General features: G+C 47.8%; 1 protein-coding gene across 1 annotated transcript in view; it reads left to right on the top strand.

The window, feature by feature from the left end:
- The first annotated feature begins 10,073 nt into the window (after positions 1–10,073).
- The window catches only part of cenpo (centromere protein O), a 99,161-nt gene continuing 82,289 nt past the window's right edge, over positions 10,074–26,945 (top strand). The window contains exon 1 of the mRNA XM_041207938.1: positions 10,074–10,130. Within this exon, the coding sequence (XP_041063872.1) occupies positions 10,074–10,130 (57 nt within the window). The remainder of the gene's footprint in view (positions 10,131–26,945) is intronic.

The following is a 26,945-nucleotide window of genomic DNA, read 5'->3' as shown; positions in this document are numbered from 1 at the left end:
CATTGATTCACCACTCTCTGGCTAAAGAAGTTTCTCCTCATCTCTGTTCTAAAAGGTCTTCCCTTTACTCTGAGGCTGTGCCCTCGGGTCCTAGTCTCTCCTACTAATGGAAACATCTTCCCCACGTCCACTCTATCCAGGCCTTTCAGTATTCTGTAAGTTTCAATCAGATCCCCCCCTCATCCTGGATCCAGGTTCGAATCCCACCACAGCAGGTGGTGAAATTTGAATTCAATAAAAAATCTGGAATTAAAAGTCTGATGATGACTATGAAACCATTTACTTCCTTTTAAGCCCTTTACTTGCCCCCTCCTTACAACCCAAGGGCCCAAACACTCCTTGCTTCACTTGCACTTCCCTCAGTTTTGTCTACTGCATTCGCTGCTCCCAATGAGGTTTCCTCTACAGTGGAGACACCAAACGCAGACTGGGTGACCGCTTTGCAGAACACCTTCGGTCTGTCCGCAAGCATGACCCAGACCTCCCTGTCACTTGCCGTTTCAACACTCCACCCTGCTCTCATGCCCACATGTCCGTCCTTGGCCTGCTGCATTGTTCCAGTGAAGCTCAATACAAACTGGAGGAAAAGCACCTCATCTTCCGACTAGGCACTTTACAGCCTTCCAGACTGAATATTGAGTTCAACAATTTTAGATCATGACCTCTCTCCTCCATCCCCACCCCCTTTCCGATCCCCCTTTTTCTAATAATTATTATTTTTTTAAATATGTTTTTCTTTTCCCATCTATTTCTATTATTATTTTAAAATTTATTTCCATCCATTGTTTTATCTCCACCTTTTAGCCTATTTCAATCCCTTCCCCCCACCCACCCCCACTAGGGCCTTCTGCTACTTGCTCGTCCTGCTTTCTACCCTTAATGTCCCCATCAGCACATCCTTTAGATAATGTCACCACCGTCAACACCTCTTTGTCCTTTAGTCTATGACATCTTTGGCAATCTCTTCTTTGCCTCCACCTATCACTGGCCCTCTATCCAGCTCCACCCGTCCCACCCCGCAACCCCCCCCCCCCCCCCACACCCCCCACCCCCCAACCCCCTCAAACAGCTTATATTTCACCTAATTTCTATTTTTCTTTAGTTCTGATGAAGGGTCATACAAACTCAAAACGTTAACTGTGTTCCTTTCCACAGATGCTGTCAAACCTGCTGAGTTTTTCCAGCTATTTTTGTTTTAGGACTATGAAACCATTGCTGATTGTCATAAAACCCCATCTGGTTCACTAATGTCCTTTAGGGAAGGAAATCTGTTGTCCTTACCCGGTCTGGCCTACATGTGACTCCAGGCCCACAACAATGTGGTTGACTCTTAAATGCCCCTGAACAAGGGCAATAGGTGCTGGCCTAGCCATAGATGTCCACATCCCATGAACAAATTTTTAAAAACTCAACTTTCCCACCTGAATCCCATTTCCCTCAATTCCCTTGAGTCCAAAAATCTATTGAACTCAGTCTTGAATATATTCAATGACAGAGCATCTTTGGGTTAGAAAATGCCAAACGTTTATAATCCTCTGAATGAAGAAATTTCTCCTATAAATTTTAAATAATCGTCCTCTAATCCTGGGACTGTGCTTCCCTGTTCTTGACTCTCCAGCCACAGAAACAGCCTCTACCTGGGTCAAGCCCCTTCAGAATCTTGAGTTTCAATGAACCTCTCATTCTTCTAAACTCCAGAGAATATAAACCCTTTCTCCTCAATCTCTCCTCACAGGATAATCCTCTCATCTTGAGTAAACTTGGGTAAAATAAACTGAATCTGTTCATCTTAGTCATTGATATAGATTGCAAATAGCTGATGCCCCAGCACTGATCCCTGTGGCTCCCCAGCACTGTCTGTGAATCTAAGGATGACAGTTCTGATGAAAGGTCACAGACCTGACACGTTAATTCTCTTTCACTCTCCACAGATTTTGCCAGACATGCTGAAGTAGTGTCAGTCATGTGTGCACCACAAAAGCCAGCAGCTTTAGGAGGAAGTGGAATCAGAACACTTCATGGGAGGATTGTGCTGAGGTGAGATGCAATCTCACATGGAGACTGTAGGAGCCTGACTGCAGGTTCATATGTGCTTCCTCATTAAAATTCCAAGCTAACTTCCAAGCTGACTGTGTTCCAGGCAAACAGCTCAATCACCTGGTTACAAACCTTCCACATCCTGCCCCTTGCTCACAGACACATTCCTCAGGACAAGTGGAAAAAAGGTGCCTTCATTTAGGATCAAGACAAGTGAAAGCAGCAGAAACCTGAATTCATGGGCAGGAAATTGTTCGAGGTTCCTCCCATCCCCAGGGAAGTGTACAGTAACATTTTGAGTACAGTATTGGAGTGTAACCACACTCTGCCCACTGTCACACTGGATACAGGAGTGTAACCACATAATGCCCATTGTCACACTGGACACAGGAGTGTAACCACACACTGCCCACTGTCACACTGGATACAGGAGTGTAACCACATAATGCCCACTGTCACACTGGATACAGGAGTGTAACCACACACTGCCCACTGTCACACTGGATACAGGAGTGTAACCACACACTGCCCATTGTCACACTGGATACAGGAGTGTAACCACACTCTGCCCACTGTCACACTGGATACAGGAGTGTAACCACACTCTGCCCACTGTCACACTGTCTCACAGACTAGTCAAGTAACAGCCTGACATAGTCATCCTCACAGAATCATATCTTACAGATAATGTTCCAGACACCACCATCACTGTCCCTGGATATGTCCTGTCCCACTGGCAGAGGTGGGGGCACAGTGATATACAGTCGGGAGGGAGTTGCCCTGGGAATCCTCAACATCAACTCCGGGCCCCACGAACTCTCATGGCATCAGGTCAAACATGGAAATCTCCTGCTGATTACCATGTACTGCCCTCCCTCAGCTGATGAATCAATGCTCCTCCATGTTGAACACCACTTGGAGGAAGCACTGAGGGTGGCAAGGGTGCAGAATGTATTCTGGGTGGGGGAATTCAAAGTCCATCACCAAGAGTGGCTCGGTAACACCAGTACTGACCAAGCTGGTTGGGTCCTAAAGGACGTAGCTACTGGACTGGGTCTGCGGCAGGTGGTGAGGGAACCAACAAGAGGGAAAAACACACTTTATCTTATCTTCACCAACCTGCCACCTGCAGATGCATCTGTCCATGACAGTATCAGTAGAAGTGACCACCGCACAGTCATTGTGGAGACGAAGTCCTGCCTTCACATTGAGGATACCCTCCATCGTGTTGTGTGGCACTACCACCGTGCTAAATGGGATAGATTTCGAACAGATCTAGCAACTCAAGACTGGGCACCCATGAGGCTCTGTGTCCATCAGCAGCAGTAGAATTGTACTCGAACACAATCTGTAACCTCATGACCCAGCATATCCCCCACTCTAACATTACCATCAAGCCAGGGGATCAACACTGGTTCAGTGAAGAGTGCAGGAGGGCATGCCAGGAGCAGCACCAGGCATACCTAAAAATGAGGTGCCAACCTGGTGAAGCTGTAACACAGGACTACTTGTGTGCCAAACAGCATAAGCAGCAAGTGACAGACAGAGCTAAGTGATCCCACAACAGCGGATTAGATCTAAGCTCTGCAGTCCTGCTACACCCAGTTGTGAATGGTAATGGGCAATTAAACAACTCACTGGAGCAGGAGGCTCCACAAATATCCCCATCCTCAATGATGGAGGAACCCAGCACATCAGTGTAAAAGACAAGGATGAAACATTTGCAACAATCTTCAGCCAGAAGTGCCGAGTGGATGATCCACCTCAGCCTCCTCCGCAGGTCCCCAGCATCACAGACGCGAGTCTTCAGCCAATTCAATTCATTCCACGTGATATCAAGAAATGGCTGAAGACACTGGATAGTGCAAAGGCTATGTGCCCTGACAACATTCCGACAATAGTACTGAAGACTTGTGTTCCAGAACTTGCTGCGCCCCTAGCCAAGCTGTTCCAGTACAATTACAACACTGGCATCTACCCGGCTATGTGGAAAATTGCCCAGGTATGTCCTGTACACAAAAAGGAGAAATACAACCCAGCCAATTACCGCCCATCAGTCTACTCTTGATCATCAGTAAAGTAATGAAAGGGGTCATCAGCAGTGCTATCAAGCGGCACTTGACTAACAATAACCTGCTCACTGACACCCAGTTTGGGTTCCACCAGGGTCACTCAGGTCCTGACCCCATTATAGCCTTGGTTCAAACATGGACAAAAGGGCTGAACTCCCGTGGTGAGGTGGGAGTGACTGCCCTTGACATCAAGACTGCATTTGACAGACTGCAGCATCAAGGAGCCCTAGCAAAACTGGAGTCAATGGGAGTCAGGGGGAAAACTCTCCGCTGGTTGGAGTCATATCTAGCACAAAGGAAGATGGTTGTGGTTGTTGGCAGTCAGTCATCTCAGCTCCAGGACATCACTGCAGGAGTTTCTCAGGGCAGTGTCCTAGGCCCAACCATCTTCATCAATGACCTTTCTTCCATCATAAGGTCAGAAGTGGGGATGTTCACTGATGATTGCACAATGTTCAGCACCATTTGCGACTCCTTGGACACTGAAGCAGTCCATGTCCAAATACAGCAAGACTTGGACAATATCCAGGCTTGGGCTGACAAGTGGCAAGTGACATTCACACCACACAAGTGCCAGGCAATGATGAGCTCTAACAAGAGAGAATCTAATCATCACCTCTTGATGTTCAATGGCATTACTAACAGTGAATCCCCCACTATCAACATCCTTGGGATTACCATTGACCAGAAACTGAACCGGACTAGCCATATAAATACTGTGACTACAAGAACAGGTCAGAGGCTAGGAATCCTGCGGCGAGTAACTCACTTACTGACTCCCCAAAGCCTGTCCACCATCTGCAAGGCACAAGTCAGGAGTGTGATGGAATACTCCCCACTTGCCTGGATGAGAGCAGCTCCAACAACACTCAAGAAGCTTGATACCATCCAAGACTAAGCAGTCTGCTTGATTGGCACCTCATCCTCAAACATTCACTCCCTCCACACTGACGCACAGTAGCAGCTGTGTGTACCATCTACAAGATGCATTGCAGGAATTCACCAAGGCTCCTTAGACAGCACCTTCCAAACCCACGACCATTACCATCTAGAAGGACAAGGACAGCAGATAGATGGGAACACCACCACCTGGAAGTTCCCCTCCAAGTCACTCACCATCCTGACTTGGAAATATATCGGCCGTTCCTTCACTGTCGCTGAGTCAAACTCCTGGAACTCCCTCCCTAACAGCACTGTGGGTGTACCTACACCACATGGACTGCAGCGGTTCAAGAAAGCAGCTCACCACCACCTTCTCAAGGGCAATTAGGGACGGGCAATAAATACTGGCCCAGCCACTGAAGCTCACATCCCGTGAATGAATACAAAAATACAAGAGAGTAGCCACATGTTTCCCACTGTCACACTGGATACAAGAGTGTAACCTCACACTGCCCAACATCACACTGGATACAGGAGAGTGGCCAAACACTTCCCACTGTCACACTGGTATAGGAGTGTAACCACGCACTGCCCACTGTTACACTGGATACAGGAGAGTGGCCAAACACTTCCCACTGTCACGCTGGATACATGAGTGTAACCACACACTACCCACTGTCACACTGTGTACAGGAGTGAATCACACACTGGATACAGGGGTGGAGCCAAACTCTGCCACTGTCGCACTGTGTATGGGGTATAGTGATCCCACAAAGTGACAACACTTCTGGTTCAATGTTCCCAGGAACTGATCTGACTTTAGAAATTCTAGAAGGCCCCAGTTCATGGAATGAGGAGAAAGACGGCCATTCATGATTTCCCAGCTGCCTGGCGCTGTTTCTGAGATGTTTTGTATCCAGTGGCATTTCCCTAAGGGGCAATGAACTTCCAGAAAGAATGTAAGATGTTTGTGAGACTGAAAGTGACTCTAAGGGCTTTGCCCTCAGTCCCATCAGTAATGGTGCAGTGAGCTCAACATCCAGCCAGGGCTGAACAGAGTGACTGAGACATGCTCACCCAAACTTTAACGCCATGTGTCTATGGAACTGACGGATGATTGGTTAAAATGACAGCAATGCAAGAGTTAATATAATGTGAAGTTTAATATTTGTTTAAACTCAATCCTTTAATCTGTTTTCTGAATCTGTCTCATGGCTAGTCTGAATGTGGAGTTGGTCTAGTCTTGGCCACTCCTCATGTATGACCCCTGTAAACTGAACAAAGCATTCAGAGCACAGATGCAGGGAATACAAACTTTTACAAAAGAAATGCAACATGCTAAACTTTTATAAAACACTGGTTGGGCTTCAGCTGTGTTCAATTCTGGGCACCACCCTTTATGAAGGATGTTAAGGTCTTGGAGAAGGTGCAAAATGATTTTACTAAAACTGTACCAAAAATGAGAGATGTGGGCAGACTGGAGAAGATCAGATTCTTCTCCTTATAGAACGGAGAAGCTTAAGATGAAATTCAATGGACCTGTTCAAAACATGAAGGATTTTGATAGAGTAAATCTGGAGAAACTCCCTATTTGCAGTGACAGGAGGGTCAGTAACCAGAGGGACACAGATTTAAAGAGCCTGGGACAATATGAAGAAACAGTTTTTTTAAAGGATGGTGGAAGTAGATTCAATTCAAACTTTTAAAAGGGTTAATTGGATAAATACTTAAAGGGAAACGTTTTTAGGACTATGTGGAAAGAACAGTGGGAATGGGACTAACTGGATAACTTTCAAAAAGCCAGCATGCTCACGAATGGATGCCTTCTACCCTGTACTATTCTATGGTTCTAAATCTGGCTGTAAACTCTGAACATGCAGAAGCCCTGGGCAGCAGAAAATTGTGTTTAGAGGTTCTCCAGCCTTGGCTGTTTGCCAGTGGTCATCTGGAGCATGATCCAGGAGCACCTGGTACAATGTTTACATTCCCATTCCCTGATGTGCTGGCACAGATTCCCATCACTGCTGTTTGAAACAACTTAGGAAGCTCAGAGTGGGAAAGGAAGCTCCTGCAATTGACACGACTGAGGGTCACAGGCAGAATCAGGGGCCAAGAGGAAGCTCAAGGATGGACAAGGTCTGGCAATTCATATAAATCAAGCATTTTGTTAAACTAGAGACAGAACTAAAATCCAACACAAAATGTCTCCTGGTCAGATAGTGTAGGATGGCAGAGAGTCACATTAAAGTCTTTATTATGCACAGCTCCACAGAATCAGGAGGCTGGAGGTGCTATTTAATCAGTTTAGACCTGCAGAGTCAGACATCGTCAGTGAATTAATGCTGTTGGTAGGGTTTAAGCTAACTTGGCAAGGAAATGGGCATCAGGATGAAACATTAAGGAGGAGGTACAAAGGCACAGAGGACTAGGAGAGGCAAGAGTAAAGAATTGTTCAGAAATAAGAGAGATCAGACAGGTTGGAAAATGCGAGACCCAATAAGAGACAGCATTGAAGTGCATATGTGTAAATACACAAAGTATGGTAAATAAGGTTGGTGAGTCGGAAGTACATGTCACATATGTAACTATGTTAAAGCAGCAATATAGAGATCTGGTTCAAAAAAGGATCAGGACTGCGAACTTCTTGGCTTCAAGAAATTGAAGCATGTTAGAGAAGAGAAGAAAGGGGTGTTGGTGGCAGTAGTATTGATCAAAACAATTATTATAGCTCTGGAGAGGGGTGATGCAATCGGGGGGCCAAAGACTGATGGCGGAATCTTCTGGAGGCAATGAGGATCTCGGCTGTTGGCTGGACAGCCAGCAAGAGCCCGGAACATGTCGCCTCTTTTAGGGAAGGCCCATTGCATCTTGTTCCACTCAAGCACTTGACAGGCCAGTGGTGGGCCTTCTCCCAGGATCAAAGACTTCCCTGGGTGGAAGTCTCACCCATCAACAGCTGCCGGCCAATCAGAGGCTGATTGAGAGAATTCAGGGGTACAGAGGGATCTGGGTGTCCTGGTACATGAATCATATAAGGTTAGTGTGCAGGAACAGCAAGTGATTAGGAAGGGAGAGGGAATGTTGGCGTTCATTGCAAGAGGAATGGAATATAAAAATGCAAAGTTTTACTGCAGCTGTATAGGGCCTTGGTGAGACCACATCTGGAATAATGTGTACAGTTTTAGCCTCCTTATTTTAAAAAAGATACAATTGTTTTGAAGCAGTTCAGAGAAGGTTCAATCGACTCATTCCTGGGATGAAGAGCTTATCCTATGAAGAAAGGTTGAACAGCTTGGGATATACCCATTGGAGTTTAGGAGAATGAGAGGTGATTTTATTGAAACATATAAGATCCTGAGGGGAGTTGATCGGGTGGATAGTGGGAGGATGTTTCCTCTTGTGGGAGAGACTAGAACCAGGGGACACAGTTTAAGAGTGAGGTGTACCGAGAATTTTTTTTCTCTCAGGGGGTCATTATTTTGTGGGATTCTCTTCCCTCAGTAAGCAGCAGAGGCCAGGTCATTGAATTTATTCGAGGCTGAGTTAGACAGATTTTTGATAGACAAGGGAGTCAAAGTCTATGGAGGGCAGACAGGACAGCGGAGCTGAGACCACAATCAGATCAGCCATGATCTTATTGAATGGTGAAGTAAACTGGAAGGACTGAATGGCCTACACTTGCTGCTAAATTCTGAAGGGGATTGACAGGGTAAATAGAGAGAGGTTGTTCCCCTGGGTGGGGAATCTAGAACACAGGGGCACAGTCTCAGGATAAGGGGTTGATCATTTAGGACTGAGATGTGGAGAACTTTCTTCACTCAAGAGGCCTTTGAAATTCTCTACCCAGAGGGTTATGGATACTTAGTCATCAAATATATTGAAGGCTGAAATAGGCAAATGTTTGTTCTCTCAGGGAATTACAGGATATGAGGAGTGGGTGGGAGAGTAGAGTTGAGACAGAAGATCAGCCATGGTAGTGCGACCACATCTGGAATACTGTATACAGTTTTGATCTCTTTATTTGAAAAATGAAATAATTTCATTAGAAGCAGCACAGAAAAGGTTCACTGGACTCATCCCTGGGATGAAGGGGTTGTCTGATGAGGAAAGGTCGGACAGGCTGGGTCTGTATCCATTGGAGTTTAGAAGAATGAGAGGTGATCTTATTGAAACATAGAAGATCCTGAGGAGATGGGTAACAGATGCTGGCCTTTCCAGCTACACCCACATCCCATGAAAGAATTTTAAAAACTGGACAGTTCTTTCAAGGAGTCAGCACAGGCCAATGGGCTGAATGGCCTTCTTCTGTATTGTATCAATTTATAATTCCATCATTTCCAGACAGAGTCAACATATCATCGGAAACTCTGGTATTTAATGTAGAGATAATTATAACTTCTCCAAAAACAGGAGCTTTGAAAAGAGGCCATTTTAAGAATAGCAAAAGGCTTTGTACTGGAGACAAGGGTTCTCTATACATACAGCAGTAAAGCCTGCTGGTCTCAGCACAGAGCAAGTCTCAATGGGATTATTATTCATTTTGTGGTCTCTGTTATTACTGCACACAGAGTGGAGGATACTGTATCCACCCCTTCCACTCACACACACATACAAACACAGAGTGCCCTTTACACAGCAAGACCTGCATTTCCATTCACACATTGCACACATCGTCCCACAGGGGATCAGTTTTAGCCTCGCCTTTCCAGAGTGCAACAAAATGAATATTTGGAAATCGGAAATTCCATGGAATGAATATATTTTTATTTACAGGTTACAGCCAGAAACAACAATCCCAGACTGAGGACTCTGGTCAGGTGCCCAAGCATACAACCTTACTGGACAGAAGAAGGTCGTTCAGCCCATTGTGCCTGTACTGGCTCTTTGACAGAGCAGTCCAATCAGGTTCCAGTGCTTTGTCTCTTCATGGTCAAATTCTAAATGAAACAGCCGCATGTATCACCTGACACAGACTTAGGCCACGACTCAAACCCAATCAGTTCCCACTTTACAACAAGTTATTTCTAAAGTACCTTAAAAGTATTAAAAACATCCCAAAGCATTTCACAGGCGCATAACAACATGAACTTTGAGACTGAGCCACAGAAAGAGATAATAGGCCAGATGACTAAAAGCTTGGTAAAGGGATAGGCCTTAAGGATTATATTAAAGGAGGAGAGACAGAGAGAGAGGCAAAGAGATGGAGAGGTTTTGGGATGAGATTCTAGAATTTAGGACCCTGGCAGCTGTAGGCACAGCCATGAGTGATGCAGCAATTCAAATCACGGATGCAGAAGAAGCCAGAATTAGAAGAGTATAGATATCTTGCAGGATTGTGGGGTTGGAGGACATTATAGGGGTCGAGGGTTATGTAGTCATAGAGTCATAAAAGCAAAGGAGGTTGCCATTTGGCTCATGGTGTCCGTGCCTGCACTCTGCAAGAGCAATTTACCGAGTTCCATTACCCCACCCTTTTCCCTGTAACCCTGCATTAGATGATCCAATTCTCTTTGAAAGCCATGATTGAATCTACCTCGATCACTCTCTCAGGCAGTGCATTCCACATCCTAACCACTCGCTGCATTAAAAAAGCTTTTCCTCTTGTTGCCATTACTCCTACTTGCCAATTACCTTAAACTCGATCCTTCCACCAGTGGGAACAATTTCTCCATATCTACTCTGTCCAGACCCCTCATGATTTTGAATATATCTATCAAATCTCCTTTCAGCCTTCTCTTCTCCAAGGTAAACAGTCCCAACCTCTCAATCTATGTGACTGACATTCCTCGTCACAGAATCACAGAATTTTAATGGCACAGCAGGAGGCCATTCAGCCCATTGTGTCTGCACTGGCTCTCCAATGAACATTATGACCTAGAACAGTGGTGTAGTGGTATCATTGCTGGACTAGTAATCCAGAAACCCAGGGTAATGCTCTGGGGACCTGGGTTTGAATCCCACCACAGCAGATGGTGGAATTTGAATTCAATAAAAATCTGGAATTAAAAGTCTAATGATGACCATGAAACCATTGTTGTAAAAATCCATCTGGTTCACTAATGTCCTCTAAGGAAGGAAATCTGCTGTCCTTACCTGGCCTACATGTGACTCCAGACTCACAGCAAAATGCCCTTAAAATGCCCTCTAAACAAGGGCAATTAGGGATGGGTAATAAATGCTGGCCTAGCCAGTGACACCTACATCTAATGAATAAAAATAAATAAAGTCCAGGATACTATAGGTTTTATTAACTGCTCTCTCCACCTGTCCTGCCACCTTCAATGATCTATGCACATATATACCCAGGTCTTTCTGCTGCTGCACCCCCTTCAAAATTTCATCCTTTATTTTTTATTGTCTGTCCATGTTCTTCTTACAAAATGCAACACCTTACACTACTCCACATTGAACTTCATCTGTTACCTATCTGCCCATTCCACCAACTTGTCTATGTCCTCTTGAAGTTCCACACCATCCTTCTTGCTGTTCCCAGCACTCCCAAGCTTCATATCATCCACAAACTCTGAAATTGTCCCCTGCACACCAAGATCTAGATCATAAACATACAACAGGAAAATGAAGGGTCCCAATACTGACCCCTGGGGAACTCTACTACAAACCTTCCTCCAGCCAGAAAATATCCATTGACCATTACTCTCTGCTTCCTTTCCCTCAGCCAATTTTGTATCCACGTTGCTACTGTCCCTTTTATTCCTTGAACAATAACTTTCCTCACAAGTCTGTTGTGTGGCACTAAATCAAATGCCTTTTGAAAGTCCATGTACACCACATCAACAGCATTACCCTCATTGACCTTTTCTGTTACCTCTTCAAAAAGCTCCAGCAAGTTAGTTAAACACAATTTCCCCTTTAGAAATCTATGCTGGCTCTTTCCTATCATCCCATATTTTCCCATATGACTGCTAATTCTATCACAAATAATTTTTTCTAGAATCCTGCCCACCGCTGAAGTTAAACTGACTGGTCTGTAATTGCTGGGCTTATCCTTACAACCTTTTTTGAACAAGGGCGTAATGTTTGCAATTCTCCAATCCTCCGGCACCACTCCTGTGTTTAGGGAAGACTGAAAAAATTCACTTTCCTTCTTCTTCCTCCCATCCAGTACAGGCAAGCTGCTCGTGGTGCCACAAACCTGGCTCTGACTGCACTCCTCTGAGGAACCTACACCCTCACCAGCTTCCAAACCTGAAAACTGATTTGTGAGCGGGACCCCAGGGGACTCCTGCACTACCTGCCTACTTCTCTTGGACAGCCTGGTGGGCACCCATTCCCTCTCTGTCTCCAGGCCCTTAAGCTGCGTGGTGACCACCTCTGAACGTGCTTTCCACGTAGCTCTCAGCCTCACAGATGCACCACAGTGACTCCAGCCGCTGCTCGAGCTCTGAAACCCAGAGCTCAAGTTTCTGCAGCTGACAGCACTTCCTGCACGTGGTCGTCCAGGACACTGGTAGTGTCCATAACTTCCCACATATTACAGGACACGCATTATACTCGACTGAGCTGCCCTGCCACATCGTAACTCTACTTCCCTTACGTTAACTTTATTCTACTTTAGATTATTTATATTACTTTATTATATTGGCCTTAAATTTCCCTTATTCCTGGCACTTCTCAGTTAAATCCAAGTATAGCTACTTGTTTAAAAATATTACTTTTCTAATTTACTCACCAGGTCCTACTTACCAAGCTCGCTGTTCTTCTTTATGAGGAAAGGTGGAAAAAGAATGAAGCAGCTCCTCCCTTCTCACCAAACTGCTCTCAAACTCTCACCCCTTCTTGCACTGTTTTTATAGCTCCTTTGCTCTCCTCTAGGTGCTGCTGACTGCCTGGCTTAGGGTCCTCCTCTCACACACTTCTCTTGCAATTCTCTAGTTCTCTGGTAGCTCCCCAGAGTCTAGGAAAGACTGAAAGATTATGGCCAGTGCCCCTGCAATTTCTACTCTAACTTCCTTCAATATCCTTGGATGCATCTCATCCGGCACCGGTGCATCATCAACGTTAAGTAATGAGAGTCTGTTCAACACTTCTTCCTGATAAATTCTGAAACCTTCTAGTGAGAGAGTTTCCTCATCTGTCACCATGGCCTGGGTAGCTCTACCTCCTTGGAAAAGCCAGATACAAATTATTCATTTAATACCTCAGCATGGATAGGGAGGGTTTTGAGGCTGGAGGAGATTACTGGGATAGGGAGAGTTTTGAGGCTGGAGGAGATTACTGGGATAGGGAGGGTTTGAGGCTGGAAGAGATTACTGGGATAGGGAGCGTTGAGGCTGGAGGAGATTACTGGGATAGGGAGGGTTTTGAGGCCGGAGGGGATTACTGGGGTAGGGAGGGTTTTGAGGCTGGAGGAGATTACTGGGATATTGAGGGTTTGAGGCTGGAGGAGATTACTGGGATAGGGAGGGTTTTGAGGCTGGAAGAGATTACTGGGATAGGGAGGGTTTTGAGGCTGCAGGAGATTACTGGGATAGGGAGGGTTTTGAGACTGGAGGAGATTACTGGGATAGGGAGGGTGTTGAGGATGGAGGAGATGAATAGGATAGGGAGAGTTTTGAGGCTGGAGGAGTTTACTGGGATAGGAAGAGTTTTGAGGCTGCAGGAGATTACTGGGATAGGGAGGGTGTTGAGGCTGGAGAAGATTATTAGGATAGGGAGGGTTTTGAGGCTGGAGGAGATCACTGGGATAGCGAGGGTTTTGAGGCTGGAGGAGATTACAGGGATGGGAAGAGTTTTGAGGCTGGAGGAGATTACTGAGATAGGGCGGGTTTTGAGGCTGGAGGAGATTACTGGGATAGGGAGGGTGTTGAGGCTGGAGGAGATAACTAGGATAGGGAGAATTTTGAGGCTGCAGGAGAGTACTGGGATAGGGAGGGTGTTGAGGCTGGTGGAGATTACTGGGATAGAGGGAGTTTAAAGGCTGGAGGAGATTATTGGGATAGGGAGGGTGTTGAGGCTGGAGGAGATTACTGGGAAAGGGAGAGTTTTGAGGCTGGAGGAGATTACTGGGATAGGGAGGGTTTTGAGGCTGGTGGAGATTACTGGGATAGGGAGGGTTTTGAGGCTGGAGGAAAATACTGGGATGGGGAATGTTTTGAGCATGGAGATTTTTGAGATAGGGAGGGATTTGAGGCTGGAGGAGACTACTGGGATAGGGAGGGTTTTGAGGCTGGTGGAGAGAACTGGGATAGGGAGGGTTTTGAGGCATGTGGAGATTACTGGGATAGGGAGGGTTTTGAGGCTGGAGGAGATTACTGGGATAGAGGGAGTTTAAAGGCTGGAGGAGATTACTGGGATAGGAAGAGTTTTGAGGCTGGAGGAGATTACTGGGATAGGGAGAGTCTTGAGGCTGCAGAAGATTAGTGTTACAGAGAGTTTTGAGGCTGGAGGAGATTACTGGGATAGGGAGGGTGTTGAGGCTGGTGGAGATTACTGGGATAGGGAAGGTGTTGAGGTTGGAGGAGATTACTGGGACAGGGAGGGTTTTGAGGCTGGTGGAGAGTACTGGGATAGGGAGGGTTTTGAGGCTGGAGGAGATTACTGGGATAGGGAGGGTTTTGAGGCTGGAGGAGAATACTGGGATGGGGAATCTTTTGAGCATGGAGATTACTGAGATAGGGAGGGATTTGAGGCTGGAGGAGACTACTGGGATAGGGAGGGTTTTGAGGCTGGTGGAGAGAACTGGGATAGGGAGGGTTTTGAGGCATGTGGAGATTACTGGGATAGGGAGGGTTTTGAGGCTGGAGGAGATTACTGGGATAGGGAGCGTTTTGAGGCTGGTGGAGATTACTGGGATCGGGAGGGTTTTGAAGCTGGAGGAGATTACTGGGATAGGGATGGTGTTGAGGCTGGAGGAGATTACTGGTTTGGGGGAGTTTTGAGGCTGCAGGAGAGTACTGGGATAGGGAGGGTGTTGAGGCTGGTGGAGATTACTGGGATAGAGGGAGTTTAAAGGCTGGAGGAGATTACTGGGATAGGAAGAGTTTTGAGGCTGGAGGAGATTACTGGGATAGGGAGAGTCTTGAGGCTGCAGAAGATTAGAGTTATGGAGAGTTTTGAGGCTGGAGGAGACTACTGGGATGGGGAATGTTTTGAGCATGGTGATTACTGAGATAGGGAGGGTTTTGAGGTTGGAGGAGATTACTGGGATAGGGAGGGTTTTGAGGCTGGTGGATATTACTGGGGTAGGAAGAACTTTGAGGCTAGAGATTACTGGGATAGGGAGGGTTTTGAGGCTGGAGGTGATTACTGGAATAGGGAGGGTTTTGAGGCTGGTGGAGATTACTGGGATAGGGAGGGTTTTGAGGCTGAAGGAGATTACTGGATAGGGGAGGTTTTGAGGCTGGAGGAGATTACTGGGATAGGGAGGTGGTTGAGGCTGGAGGAGATTACTGGGATAGAGGGAGTTTAAAGGCTGGAGGAGATTATTGGGATAGGGAGGGTGTTGAGGCTGGAGGAGATTACTGGGAAAGGGAGAGTTTTGAGGCTGGAGGAGATTACTGGGATAGGGAGGGTTTTGAGGCTGGTGGAGATTACTGGGATAGGGAGGGTTTTGAGGCTGGAGGAAAATACTGGGATGGGGAATGTTTTGAGCATGGAGATTTTTGAGATAGGGAGGGATTTGAGGCTGGAGGAGACTACTGGGATAGGGAGGGTTTTGAGGCTGGTGGAGAGAACTGGGATAGGGAGGGTTTTGAGGCATGTGGAGATTACTGGGATAGGGAGGGTTTTGAGGCTGGAGGAGATTACTGGGATAGAGGGAGTTTAAAGGCTGGAGGAGATTACTGGGATAGGAAGAGTTTTGAGGCTGGAGGAGATTACTGGGATAGGGAGAGTCTTGAGGCTGCAGAAGATTAGTGTTACAGAGAGTTTTGAGGCTGGAGGAGATTACTGGGATAGGGAGGGTGTTGAGGCTGGTGGAGATTACTGGGATAGGGAAGGTGTTGAGGTTGGAGGAGATTACTGGGACAGGGAGGGTTTTGAGGCTGGTGGAGATTATTGGGATAGTGAGGGCTTTGAGGCTGGTGGAGATTACTGGGGTAGAGGGAGTTTAAAGGCTGGAGGAGATTACTGGGATAGGAAGAGTTTTGAGGCTGGAGGAGATTACTGGGATAGGGAGAGTCTTGAGGCTGCAGAAGATTACTGGGTTATGGAGAGTTTTGAGGCTGGAGGAGACTACTGGGATGGGGAGTGTTTTGAGCATGGAGATTACTGAGATAGGGAGGGTTTTGAGGTTGGAGGAGATTACTGAGATAGGGAGGGTTTTGATGCTGGAGGAGATTAGTGGGATATTGAGTGTTTTGAGGCTGGTGGATATTACTGGGGTAGGAAGAACTTTGAGGCTAGAGATTACTGGGATAGGGAGGGTTTTGAGGCTGGAGGTGATTACTGGAATAGGGAGGGTTTTGAGGCTGGTGGAGATTACTGGGATAGGGAGGGTTTTGAGGCTGGAGGAGATTACTGGGATAGGGAGGGTTTTGAGGCTGGAGGAGATTACTGAGATAGGGAGGGATTTGAGGCTGGAGGAGACTACTGGGATAGGGAGGGTTTTGAGGCTGGTGGAGAGAACTGGGATAGGGAGGGTTTTGAGGCATGTGGAGATTACTGGGATAGGGAGGGTTTTGAGGCTGGAGGAGATTACTGGGATAGGGAGCGTTTTGAGGCTGTAGGAGATTACAGGGATAGGGAGGGTTTTGAGGCTGGAGGAGATTACTGGGATATTGAGTGTTTTGAGGCTGGAGGAGATTACTGGGATAGGGAGGGTTTTGAGGCTGGAGGAGATTACTGGGATAGGGAGGATTTTGACGCTGGAGGAGATTACTGGGATAGGGAGAGTCTTGAGGCTGCAGAAGATTAGTGTTACAGAGAGTTTTGAGGCTGGAGGAGATTACTGGGATGGGGAGTGTTTTGAGCATGGAGATTATTGAGATAGGGAGGGTTTTGAGGTTGGAAGAGATTACTTGGATAGGGAGGGATTTGAGGTTTTGGGAGATTACTGGGATAGAGAGGGTTTTGAGGCTGGAAGAGATTACTGGGATATTGAATGTTTTGAGGCTGGTGGAGATTACTGGGATAGGGAGGGTTTTGAGGCTGGAGGAGATTACTGGAATAAGGAGCGATGTGAGGCTGGAGGAATTACTGGGATAGGGAGGGCTTTGAGGCTGGAGGAGATTACTGGGATAGGAAGAATTTTGAGGCTAGAGATTACTGGGATACGGACGGTTTTGAGGCTCGAGGAGATTACTGGGATAAGGAGGGTTTTGAGGCTGGTGGAGATTCTGAGATAGGGATGGTTTTGAGGTTGGAGGAGATTACTGGGATAGGGAGGGTTTTGAGGCTGGAGCAGATTACTGGGATAGGGAGGGCTTTGAGGTTGGAGGAGATTACTGGAATAGGGAGGGTGTTGAGGCTGGAGGAGATTACTGGGATAGGGAGGGTGTTGAGGCTGGTGGAGATTACTGGGATAGGGAAGGTGTTGAGGTTGGAGGAGATTACTGGGACAGGGAGGGTTTTGAGGCTGGTGGAGATTACTGGGATAGGGAAGGTGTTGAGGTTGGAGGAGATTACTGGGACAGGGAGGGTTTTGAGGCTGGTGGAGATTATTGGGATAGTGAGGGTTTTGAGGCTGGTGGAGATTACTGGGGTAGAGGGAGTTAAAAGGCTGGAGGAGATTACTGGGATAGGGAGGGTTTTGAGGCTGGAGGAGATTACTGGGATCGGGAGGGTTTTGAGGCTGGAGGAGATTACTGGGAGCGGGAGGGTATTGAGGCTGGAGGAGATTACTGGGATAGGGAGAGTCTTGAGGCTGGAGGAGATTACTGGGATAGGGAGAGTCTTGAGGCTGCACAAGATTACTGGGTTATGGAGAGTTTTGAGGCTGGAGGAGATTACTGGGATGGGGAGTCTTTTGAGCAGGGAGATTACTGAGATAGGGAGGGTTTTGAGATTGGAGGACATTACTGGCATAGGGAGGGTTTTGAGGTTGGAGGAGATTACTGGGATAGGGAGCGATTTGAGGCTGGAGGTTTTTACTGGGATAAGGAGGGTTTTGAGGCTGGAGGAGATTACTGGGATAGGAAGAATTTTGAGGCTAGAGATTACTGGGATAGGGACGGTTTTGAGGCTGGAGGAGATTACTGGGATAGGAAGAATTTTGAGGCCAGAGATTACTGGGATAGGGACGGTTTTGAGGCTGGAGGAGATTACTGGGATAGAGAGGGTTTTGAGGCTGGAGGAGATAACTGGGATAGGGAGGGTTTTGAGGTTGGAGGAGATTACTGGGATAGGGAGAGTCTTGAGGCTGCAGAAGATTACTGGGTTATGGAGAGTTTTGAGGCTGGAGGAGACTACTGGGATGGGGAGTGTTTTGAGCATGGAGATTACTGAGATAGGGAGGGTTTTGAGGTTGGAGGAGATTACTGGGATAGGGAGGGTTTTGAGGCTGGTGGATATTACTGGGGTAGGAAGAACTTTGAGGCTAGAGATTACTGGGATAGGGAGGGTTTTGAGGCTGGAGGTGATTACTGGAATAGGGAGGGTTTTGAGGCTGGTGGAGATTACTGGGATAGGGAGGGTTTTGAGGCTGGAGGAGATTACTGGATAGGGGAGGTTTTGAGGCTGGAGGAGATTACTGGGATAGGGAGGTTGTTGAGGCTGGAGGAGATTACTGGGATAGAGGGAGTTTAAAGGCTGGAGGAGATTATTGGGATAGGGAGGGTGTTGAGGCTGGAGGAGATTACTGGGAAAGGGAGAGTTTTGAGGCTGGAGGAGATTACTGGGATAGGGAGGGTTTTGAGGCTGGTGGAGATTACTGGGATAGGGAGGGTTTTGAGGCTGGAGGAAAATACTGGGATGGGGAATGTTTTGAGCATGGAGATTTTTGAGATAGGGAGGGATTTGAGGCTGGAGGAGACTACTGGGATAGAGAGGGTTTTGAGGCTGGTGGAGAGAACTGGGATAGGGAGGGTTTTGAGGCATGTGGAGATTACTGGGATAGGGAGGGTTTTGAGGCTGGAGGAGATTACTGGGATAGAGGGAGTTTAAAGGCTGGAGGAGATTACTGGGATAGGAAGAGTTTTGAGGCTGGAGGAGATTACTGGGATAGGGAGAGTCTTGAGGCTGCAGAAGATTAGTGTTACAGAGAGTTTTGAGGCTGGAGGAGATTACTGGGATAGGGAGGGTGTTGAGGCTGGTGGAGATTACTGGGATAGGGAAGGTGTTGAGGTTGGAGGAGATTACTGGGACAGGGAGGGTTTTGAGGCTGGTGGAGATTATTGGGATAGTGAGGGCTTTGAGGCTGGTGGAGATTACTGGGGTAGAGGGAGTTTAAAGGCTGGAGGAGATTACTGGGATAGGGAGGGTTTTGAGGCTGGAGGAGATTACTGGGATCGGGAGGGTTTTGAGGCTGGAGGAGATTACTGGGAGCGGGAGGGTATTGAGGCTGGAGGAGATTACTGGGATAGGGAGAGTCTTGAGGCTGGAGGAGATTACTGGGATAGGGAGAGTCTTGAGGCTGCACAAGATTACTGGGTTATGGAGAGTTTTGAGGCTGGAGGAGATTACTGGGATGGGGAGTCTTTTGAGCTGGGAGATTACTGAGATAGGGAGGGTTTTGAGATTGGAGGACATTACTGGCATAGGGAGGGTTTTGAGGTTGGAGGAGATTACTGGGATAGGGAGCGATTTGAGGCTGGAGGTTTTTACTGGGATAAGGAGGGTTTTGAGGCTGGAGGAGATTACTGGGATAGGAAGAATTTTGAGGCTAGAGATTACTGGGATAGGGACGGTTTTGAGGCTGGAGGAGATTACTGGGATAGGAAGAATTTTGAGGCCAGAGATTACTGGGATAGGGAGGGTTTTGAGGTTGGAGGAGATTACTGGGATAGGGAGAGTCTTGAGGCTGCAGAAGATTACTGGGTTATGGAGAGTTTTGAGGCTGGAGGAGATTACTGGGATGGGGAGTGTTTTGAGCATGGAGATTACTGAGATAGGGAGGGTTTTGAGGTTGGAGGAGATTACTGGGATAGGGAGGGTTTTGAGGCTGGTGGATATTACTGGGGTAGGAAGAACTTTGAGGCTAGAGATTACTGGGATAGGGAGGGTTTTGAGGCTGGAGGTGATTACTGGAATAGGGAGGGTTTTGAGGCTGGTGGAGATTACTGGGATAGGGAGGGTTTTGAGGCTGGAGGAGATTACTGGATAGGGGAGGTTTTGAGGCTGGAGGAGATTACTGGGATAGGGAGGTTGTTGAGGCTGGAGGAGATTACTGGGATAGAGGGAGTTTAAAGGCTGGAGGAGATTATTGGGATAGGGAGGGTGTTGAGGCTGGAGGAGATTACTGGGAAAGGGAGAGTTTTGAGGCTGGAGGAGATTACTGGGATAGGGAGGGTTTTGAGGCTGGTGGAGATTACTGGGATAGGGAGGGTTTTGAGGCTGGAGGAAAATACTGGGATGGGGAATGTTTTGAGCATGGAGATTTTTGAGATAGGGAGGGATTTGAGGCTGGAGGAGACTACTGGGATAGGGAGGGTTTTGAGGCTGGTGGAGAGAACTGGGATAGGGAGGGTTTTGAGGCATGTGGAGATTACTGGGATAGGGAGGGTTTTGAGGCTGGAGGAGATTACTGGGATAGGGAGGGTTTTGAGGCTGGAGGAGATTACTGGGATATTGAGTGTTTTGAGGCTGGAGGAGATTACTGGGATAGGGAGGGTTTTGAGGCTGGAGGAGAATACTGGGATGGGGAATCTTTTGAGCATGGAGATTACTGAGATAGGGAGGGATTTGAGGCTGGAGGAGACTACTGGGATAGGGAGGGTTTTGAGGCATGTGGAGATTACTGGGATAGGGAGGGTTTTGAGGCTGGAGGAGATTACTGGGATAGAGGGAGTTTAAAGGCTGGAGGAGATTACTGGGATAGGAAGAGTTTTGAGGCTGGAGGAGATTACTGGGATAGGGAGAGTCTTGAGGCTGCAGAAGATTACTGGGTTATGGAGAGTTTTGAGGCTGGAGGAGACTACTGGGATGGGGAGTGTTTTGAGCATGGAGATTACTGAGATAGGGAGGGTTTTGAGGTTGGAGGAGATTACTGGGATAGGGAGGGTTTTGATGCTGGAGGAGATTAGTGGGATATTGAGTGTTTTGAGGCTGGTGGATATTACTGGGGTAGGAAGAACTTTGAGGCTAGAGATTACTGGGATAGGGAGGGTTTTGAGGCTGGAGGTGATTACTGGAATAGGGAGGGTTTTGAGGCTGGTGGAGAGTACTGGGATAGGGAGGGTTTTGAGGCTGGAGGAGATTACTGGGATAGGGAGGGTTTTGAGGCTGGAGGAGAATACTTGGATGGGGAATCTTTTGAGCATGGAGATTACTGAGATAGGGAGGGATTTGAGGCTGGAGGAGACTACTGGGATAGGGAGGGTTTTGAGGCTGGTGGAGAGAACTGGGATAGGGAGGGTTTTGAGGCATGTGGAGATTACTGGGATAGGGAGGGTTTTGAGGCTGGAGGAGATTACTGGGATAGGGAGCGTTTTGAGGCTGGTGGAGATTACTGGGATCGGGAGGGTTTTGAAGCTGGAGGAGATTACTGGGATAGGGATGGTGTTGAGGCTGGAGGAGATTACTGGTTTGGGGGAGTTTTGAGGCTGCAGGAGAGTACTGGGATAGGGAGGGTGTTGAGGCTGGTGGAGATTACTGGGATAGAGGGAGTTTAAAGGCTGGAGGAGATTACTGGGATAGGAAGAGTTTTGAGGCTGGAGGAGATTACTGGGATAGGGAGAGTCTTGAGGCTGCAGAAGATTAGAGTTATGGAGAGTTTTGAGGCTGGAGGAGACTACTGGGATGGGGAGTGTTTTGAGCATGGTGATTACTGAGATAGGGAGGGTTTTGAGGTTGGAGGAGATTACTGGGATAGGGAGGGTTTTGAGGCTGGTGGATATTACTGGGGTAGGAAGAACTTTGAGGCTAGAGATTACTGGGATAGGGAGGGTTTTGAGGCTGGAGGTGATTACTGGAATAGGGAGGGTTTTGAGGCTGGTGGAGATTACTGGGATAGGGAGGGTTTTGAGGCTGGAGGAGATTACTGGATAGGGGAGGTTTTGAGGCTGGAGGAGATTACTGGGATAGGGAGGTTGTTGAGGCTGGAGGAGATTACTAAAATAGAGGGAGTTTAAAGGCTGGAGGAGATTATTGGGATAGGGAGGGTGTTGAGGCTGGAGGAGATTACTGGGAAAGGGAGAGTTTTGAGGCTGGAGGAGATTACTGGGATAGGGAGGGTTTTGAGGCTGGTGGAGATTACTGGGATAGGGAGGGTTTTGAGGCTGGAGGAAAATACTGGGATAGGGAGGGTTTTGAGGCTGGTGGAGAGAACTGGGATAGGGAGGGTTTTGAGGCATGTGGAGATTACTGGGATAGGGAGGGTTTTGAGGCTGGAGGAGATTACTGGGATAGAGGGAGTTTAAAGGCTGGAGGAGATTACTGGGATAGGAAGAGTTTTGAGGCTGGAGGAGATTACTGGGATAGGGAGAGTCTTGAGGCTGCAGAAGATTACTGGGTTATGGAGAGTTTTGAGGCTGGAGGAGACTACTGGGATGGGGAGTGTTTTGAGCATGGAGATTACTGAGATAGGGAGGGTTTTGAGGTTGGAGGAGATTACTGGGATTGGGAGGGTTTTGATGCTGGAGGAGATTAGTGGGATATTGTGTGTTTTGAGGCTGGTGGATATTACTTGGGTAGGAAGAACTTTGAGGCTAGAGATTACTGGGATAGGGAGGGTTTTGAGGCTGGAGGTGATTACTGGAATAGGGAGGGTTTTGAGGCTGGTGGAGAGTACTGGGATAGGGAGGGTTTTGAGGCTGGTGGAGAGAACTGGGATAGGGAGGGTTTTGAGGCATGTGGAGATTACTGGGATAGGGAGGGTTTTGTGGCTGGAGGAGATTACTGGGATAGAGGGAGTTTAAAGGCTGGAGGAGATTACTGGGATAGGAAGAGTTTTGAGGCTGGAGGAGATTACTGGGATAGGGAGAGTCTTGAGGCTGCAGAAGATTACTGGGTTATGGAGAGTTTTGAGGCTGGAGGAGACTACTGGGATGGGGAGTGTTTTGAGCATGGAGATTACTGAGATAGGGAGGGTTTTGAGGTTGGAGGAGATTACTGGGATAGGGAGGGTTTTGATGCTGGAGGAGATTAGTGGGATATTGAGTGTTTTGAGGCTGGTGGATATTACTGGGGTAGGAAGAACTTTGAGGCTAGAGATTACTGGGATAGGGAGGGTTTTGAGGCTGGAGGTGATTACTGGAATAGGGAGGGTTTTGAGGCTGGTGGAGATTACTGGGATAGGGAGGGTTTTGAGGCTGGAGGAGATTACTGGGATAGGGAGGGTTTTGAGGCTGGAGGAGAATACTGGGATGGGGAATCTTTTGAGCATGGAGATTACTGAGATAGGGAGGGATTTGAGGCTGGAGGAGACTACTGGGATAGGGAGGGTTTTGAGGCATGTGGAGATTACTGGGATAGGGAGGGTTTTGAGGCTGGAGGAGATTACTGGGATAGAGGGAGTTTAAAGGCTGGAGGAGATTACTGGGATAGGAAGAGTTTTGAGGCTGGAGGAGATTACTGGGATAGGGAGAGTCTTGAGGCTGCAGAAGATTACTGGGTTATGGAGAGTTTTGAGGCTGGAGGAGACTACTGGGATGGGGAGTGTTTTGAGCATGGAGATTACTGAGATAGGGAGGGTTTTGAGGTTGGAGGAGATTACTGGGATAGGGAGGGTTTTGATGCTGGAGGAGATTAGTGGGATATTGAGTGTTTTGAGGCTGGTGGATATTACTGGGTTAGGAAGAACTTTGAGGCTAGAGATTACTGGGATAGGGAGGGTTTTGAGGCTGGAGGTGATTACTGGAATAGGGAGGGTTTTGATGCTGGAGGAGATTAGTGGGATATTGAGTGTTTTGAGGCTGGAGGAGATTACTGGGATAGGGAGGGTTTTGAGGCTGGAGGAGAATACTGGGATGGCGAATCTTTTGAGCATGGAGATTACTGAGATAGGGAGGGATTTGAGGCTGGAGGAGACTACTGGGATAGGGAGGGTTTTGAGGCTGGTGGAGAGAACTGGGATAGGGAGGGTTTTGAGGCATGTGGAGATTACTGGGATAGGGAGGGTTTTGAGGCTGGAGGAGATTACTGGGATAGGGAGCGTTTTGAGGCTGTAGGAGATTACAGGGATAGGGAGGGTTTTGAGGCTGGAGGAGATTACTGGGATATTGAGTGTTTTGAGGCTGGAGGAGATTACTGGGATAGGGAGGGTTTTGAGGCTGGAGGAGATTACTGGGATAGGGAGGATTTTGACGCTGGAGGAGATTACTGGGATAGGGAGAGTCTTGAGGCTGCAGAAGATTAGTGTTACAGAGAGTTTTGAGGCTGGAGGAGATTACTGGGATGGGGAGTGTTTTGAGCATGGAGATTATTGAGATAGGGAGGGTTTTGAGGTTGGAAGAGATTACTTGGATAGGGAGGGATTTGAGGTTTTGGGAGATTACTGGGATAGAGAGGGTTTTGAGGCTGGAAGAGATTACTGGGATATTGAATGTTTTGAGGCTGGTGGAGATTACTGGGATAGGGAGGGTTTTGAGGCTGGAGGAGATTACTGGAATAAGGAGCGATGTGAGGCTGGAGGAATTACTGGGATAGGGAGGGCTTTGAGGCTGGAGGAGATTACTGGGATAGGAAGAATTTTGAGGCTAGAGATTACTGGGATACGGACGGTTTTGAGGCTCGAGGAGATTACTGGGATAAGGAGGGTTTTGAGGCTGGTGGAGATTCTGAGATAGGGATGGTTTTGAGGTTGGAGGAGATTACTGGGATAGGGAGGGTTTTGAGGCTGGAGCAGATTACTGGGATAGGGAGGGCTTTGAGGTTGGAGGAGATTACTGGAATAGGGAGGGTGTTGAGGCTGGAGGAGATTACTGGGATAGGGAGGGTGTTGAGGCTGGTGGAGATTACTGGGATAGGGAAGGTGTTGAGGTTGGAGGAGATTACTGGGACAGGGAGGGTTTTGAGGCTGGTGGAGATTACTGGGATAGGGAAGGTGTTGAGGTTGGAGGAGATTACTGGGACAGGGAGGGTTTTGAGGCTGGTGGAGATTATTGGGATAGTGAGGGTTTTGAGGCTGGTGGAGATTACTGGGGTAGAGGGAGTTTAAAGGCTGGAGGAGATTACTGGGATAGGGAGGGTTTTGAGGCTGGAGGAGATTACTGGGATCGGGAGGGTTTTGAGGCTGGAGGAGATTACTGGGAGCGGGAGGGTATTGAGGCTGGAGGAGATTACTGGGATAGGGAGAGTCTTGAGGCTGGAGGAGATTACTGGGATAGGGAGACTCTTGAGGCTGCACAAGATTACTGGGTTATGGAGAGTTTTGAGGCTGGAGGAGATTACTGGGATGGGGAGTCTTTTGAGCAGGGAGATTACTGAGATAGGGAGGGTTTTGAGATTGGAGGACATTACTGGCATAGGGAGGGTTTTGAGGTTGGAGGAGATTACTGGGATAGGGAGCGATTTGAGGCTGGAGGTTTTTACTGGGATAAGGAGGGTTTTGAGGCTGGAGGAGATTACTGGGATAGGAAGAATTTTGAGGCTAGAGATTACTGGGATAGGGACGGTTTTGAGGCTGGAGGAGATTACTGGGATAGGAAGAATTTTGAGGCCAGAGATTACTGGGATAGGGACGGTTTTGAGGCTGGAGGAGATTACTGGGATCGGGAGGGTTTTGAGGCTGGTGCAGATTACTGGGATAGGTAGGGTTTTGAGGCTGGAGGAGATTACTGGGATAGAGAGGGTTTTGTGGCTGGAGGAGATAACTGGGATAGGGAGGGTTTTGAGGTTGGAGGAGATTACTGGGATAGGGAGAGTCTTGAGGCTGCAGAAGATTACTGGGTTATGGAGAGTTTTGAGGCTGGAGGAGACTACTGGGATGGGGAGTGTTTTGAGCATGGAGATTACTGAGATAGGGAGGGTTTTGAGGTTGGAGGAGATTACTGGGATAGGGAGGGTTTTGAGGCTGGTGGATATTACTGGGGTAGGAAGAACTTTGAGGCTAGAGATTACTGGGATAGGGAGGGTTTTGAGGCTGGAGGCGATTACTGGAATAGGGAGGGTTTTGAGGCTGGTGGAGATTACTGGGATAGGGAGGGTTTTGAGGCTGGAGGAGATTACTGGATAGGGGAGGTTTTGAGGCTGGAGGAGATTACTGGGATAGGGAGGTTGTTGAGGCTGGAGGAGATTACTGGGATAGAGGGAGTTTAAAGGCTGGAGGAGATTATTGGGATAGGGAGGGTGTTGAGGCTGGAGGAGATTACTGGGAAAGGGAGAGTTTTGAGGCTGGAGGAGATTACTGGGATAGGGAGGGTTTTGAGGCTGGTGGAGATTACTGGGATAGGGAGGGTTTTGAGGCTGGAGGAAAATACTGGGATGGGGAATGTTTTGAGCATGGAGATTTTTGAGATAGGGAGGGATTTGAGGCTGGAGGAGACTACTGGGATAGAGAGGGTTTTGAGGCTGGTGGAGAGAACTGGGATAGGGAGGGTTTTGAGGCATGTGGAGATTACTGGGATAGGGAGGGTTTTGAGGCTGGAGGAGATTACTGGGATAGAGGGAGTTTAAAGGCTGGAGGAGATTACTGGGATAGGAAGAGTTTTGAGGCTGGAGGAGATTACTGGGATAGGGAGAGTCTTGAGGCTGCAGAAGATTAGTGTTACAGAGAGTTTTGAGGCTGGAGGAGATTACTGGGATAGGGAGGGTGTTGAGGCTGGTGGAGATTACTGGGATAGGGAAGGTGTTGAGGTTGGAGGAGATTACTGGGACAGGGAGGGTTTTGAGGCTGGTGGAGATTATTGGGATAGTGAGGGTTTTGAGGCTGGTGGAGATTACTGGGGTAGAGGGAGTTTA

Source organism: Carcharodon carcharias, chromosome 2, assembly GCF_017639515.1.
Source record: "Carcharodon carcharias isolate sCarCar2 chromosome 2, sCarCar2.pri, whole genome shotgun sequence".
Lineage (NCBI taxonomy): Eukaryota > Metazoa > Chordata > Chondrichthyes > Lamniformes > Lamnidae > Carcharodon > Carcharodon carcharias.
The sequence above is the reverse complement of the archived record's forward strand: the minus strand, read 5'-3'. Positions and strand labels throughout refer to the sequence as shown.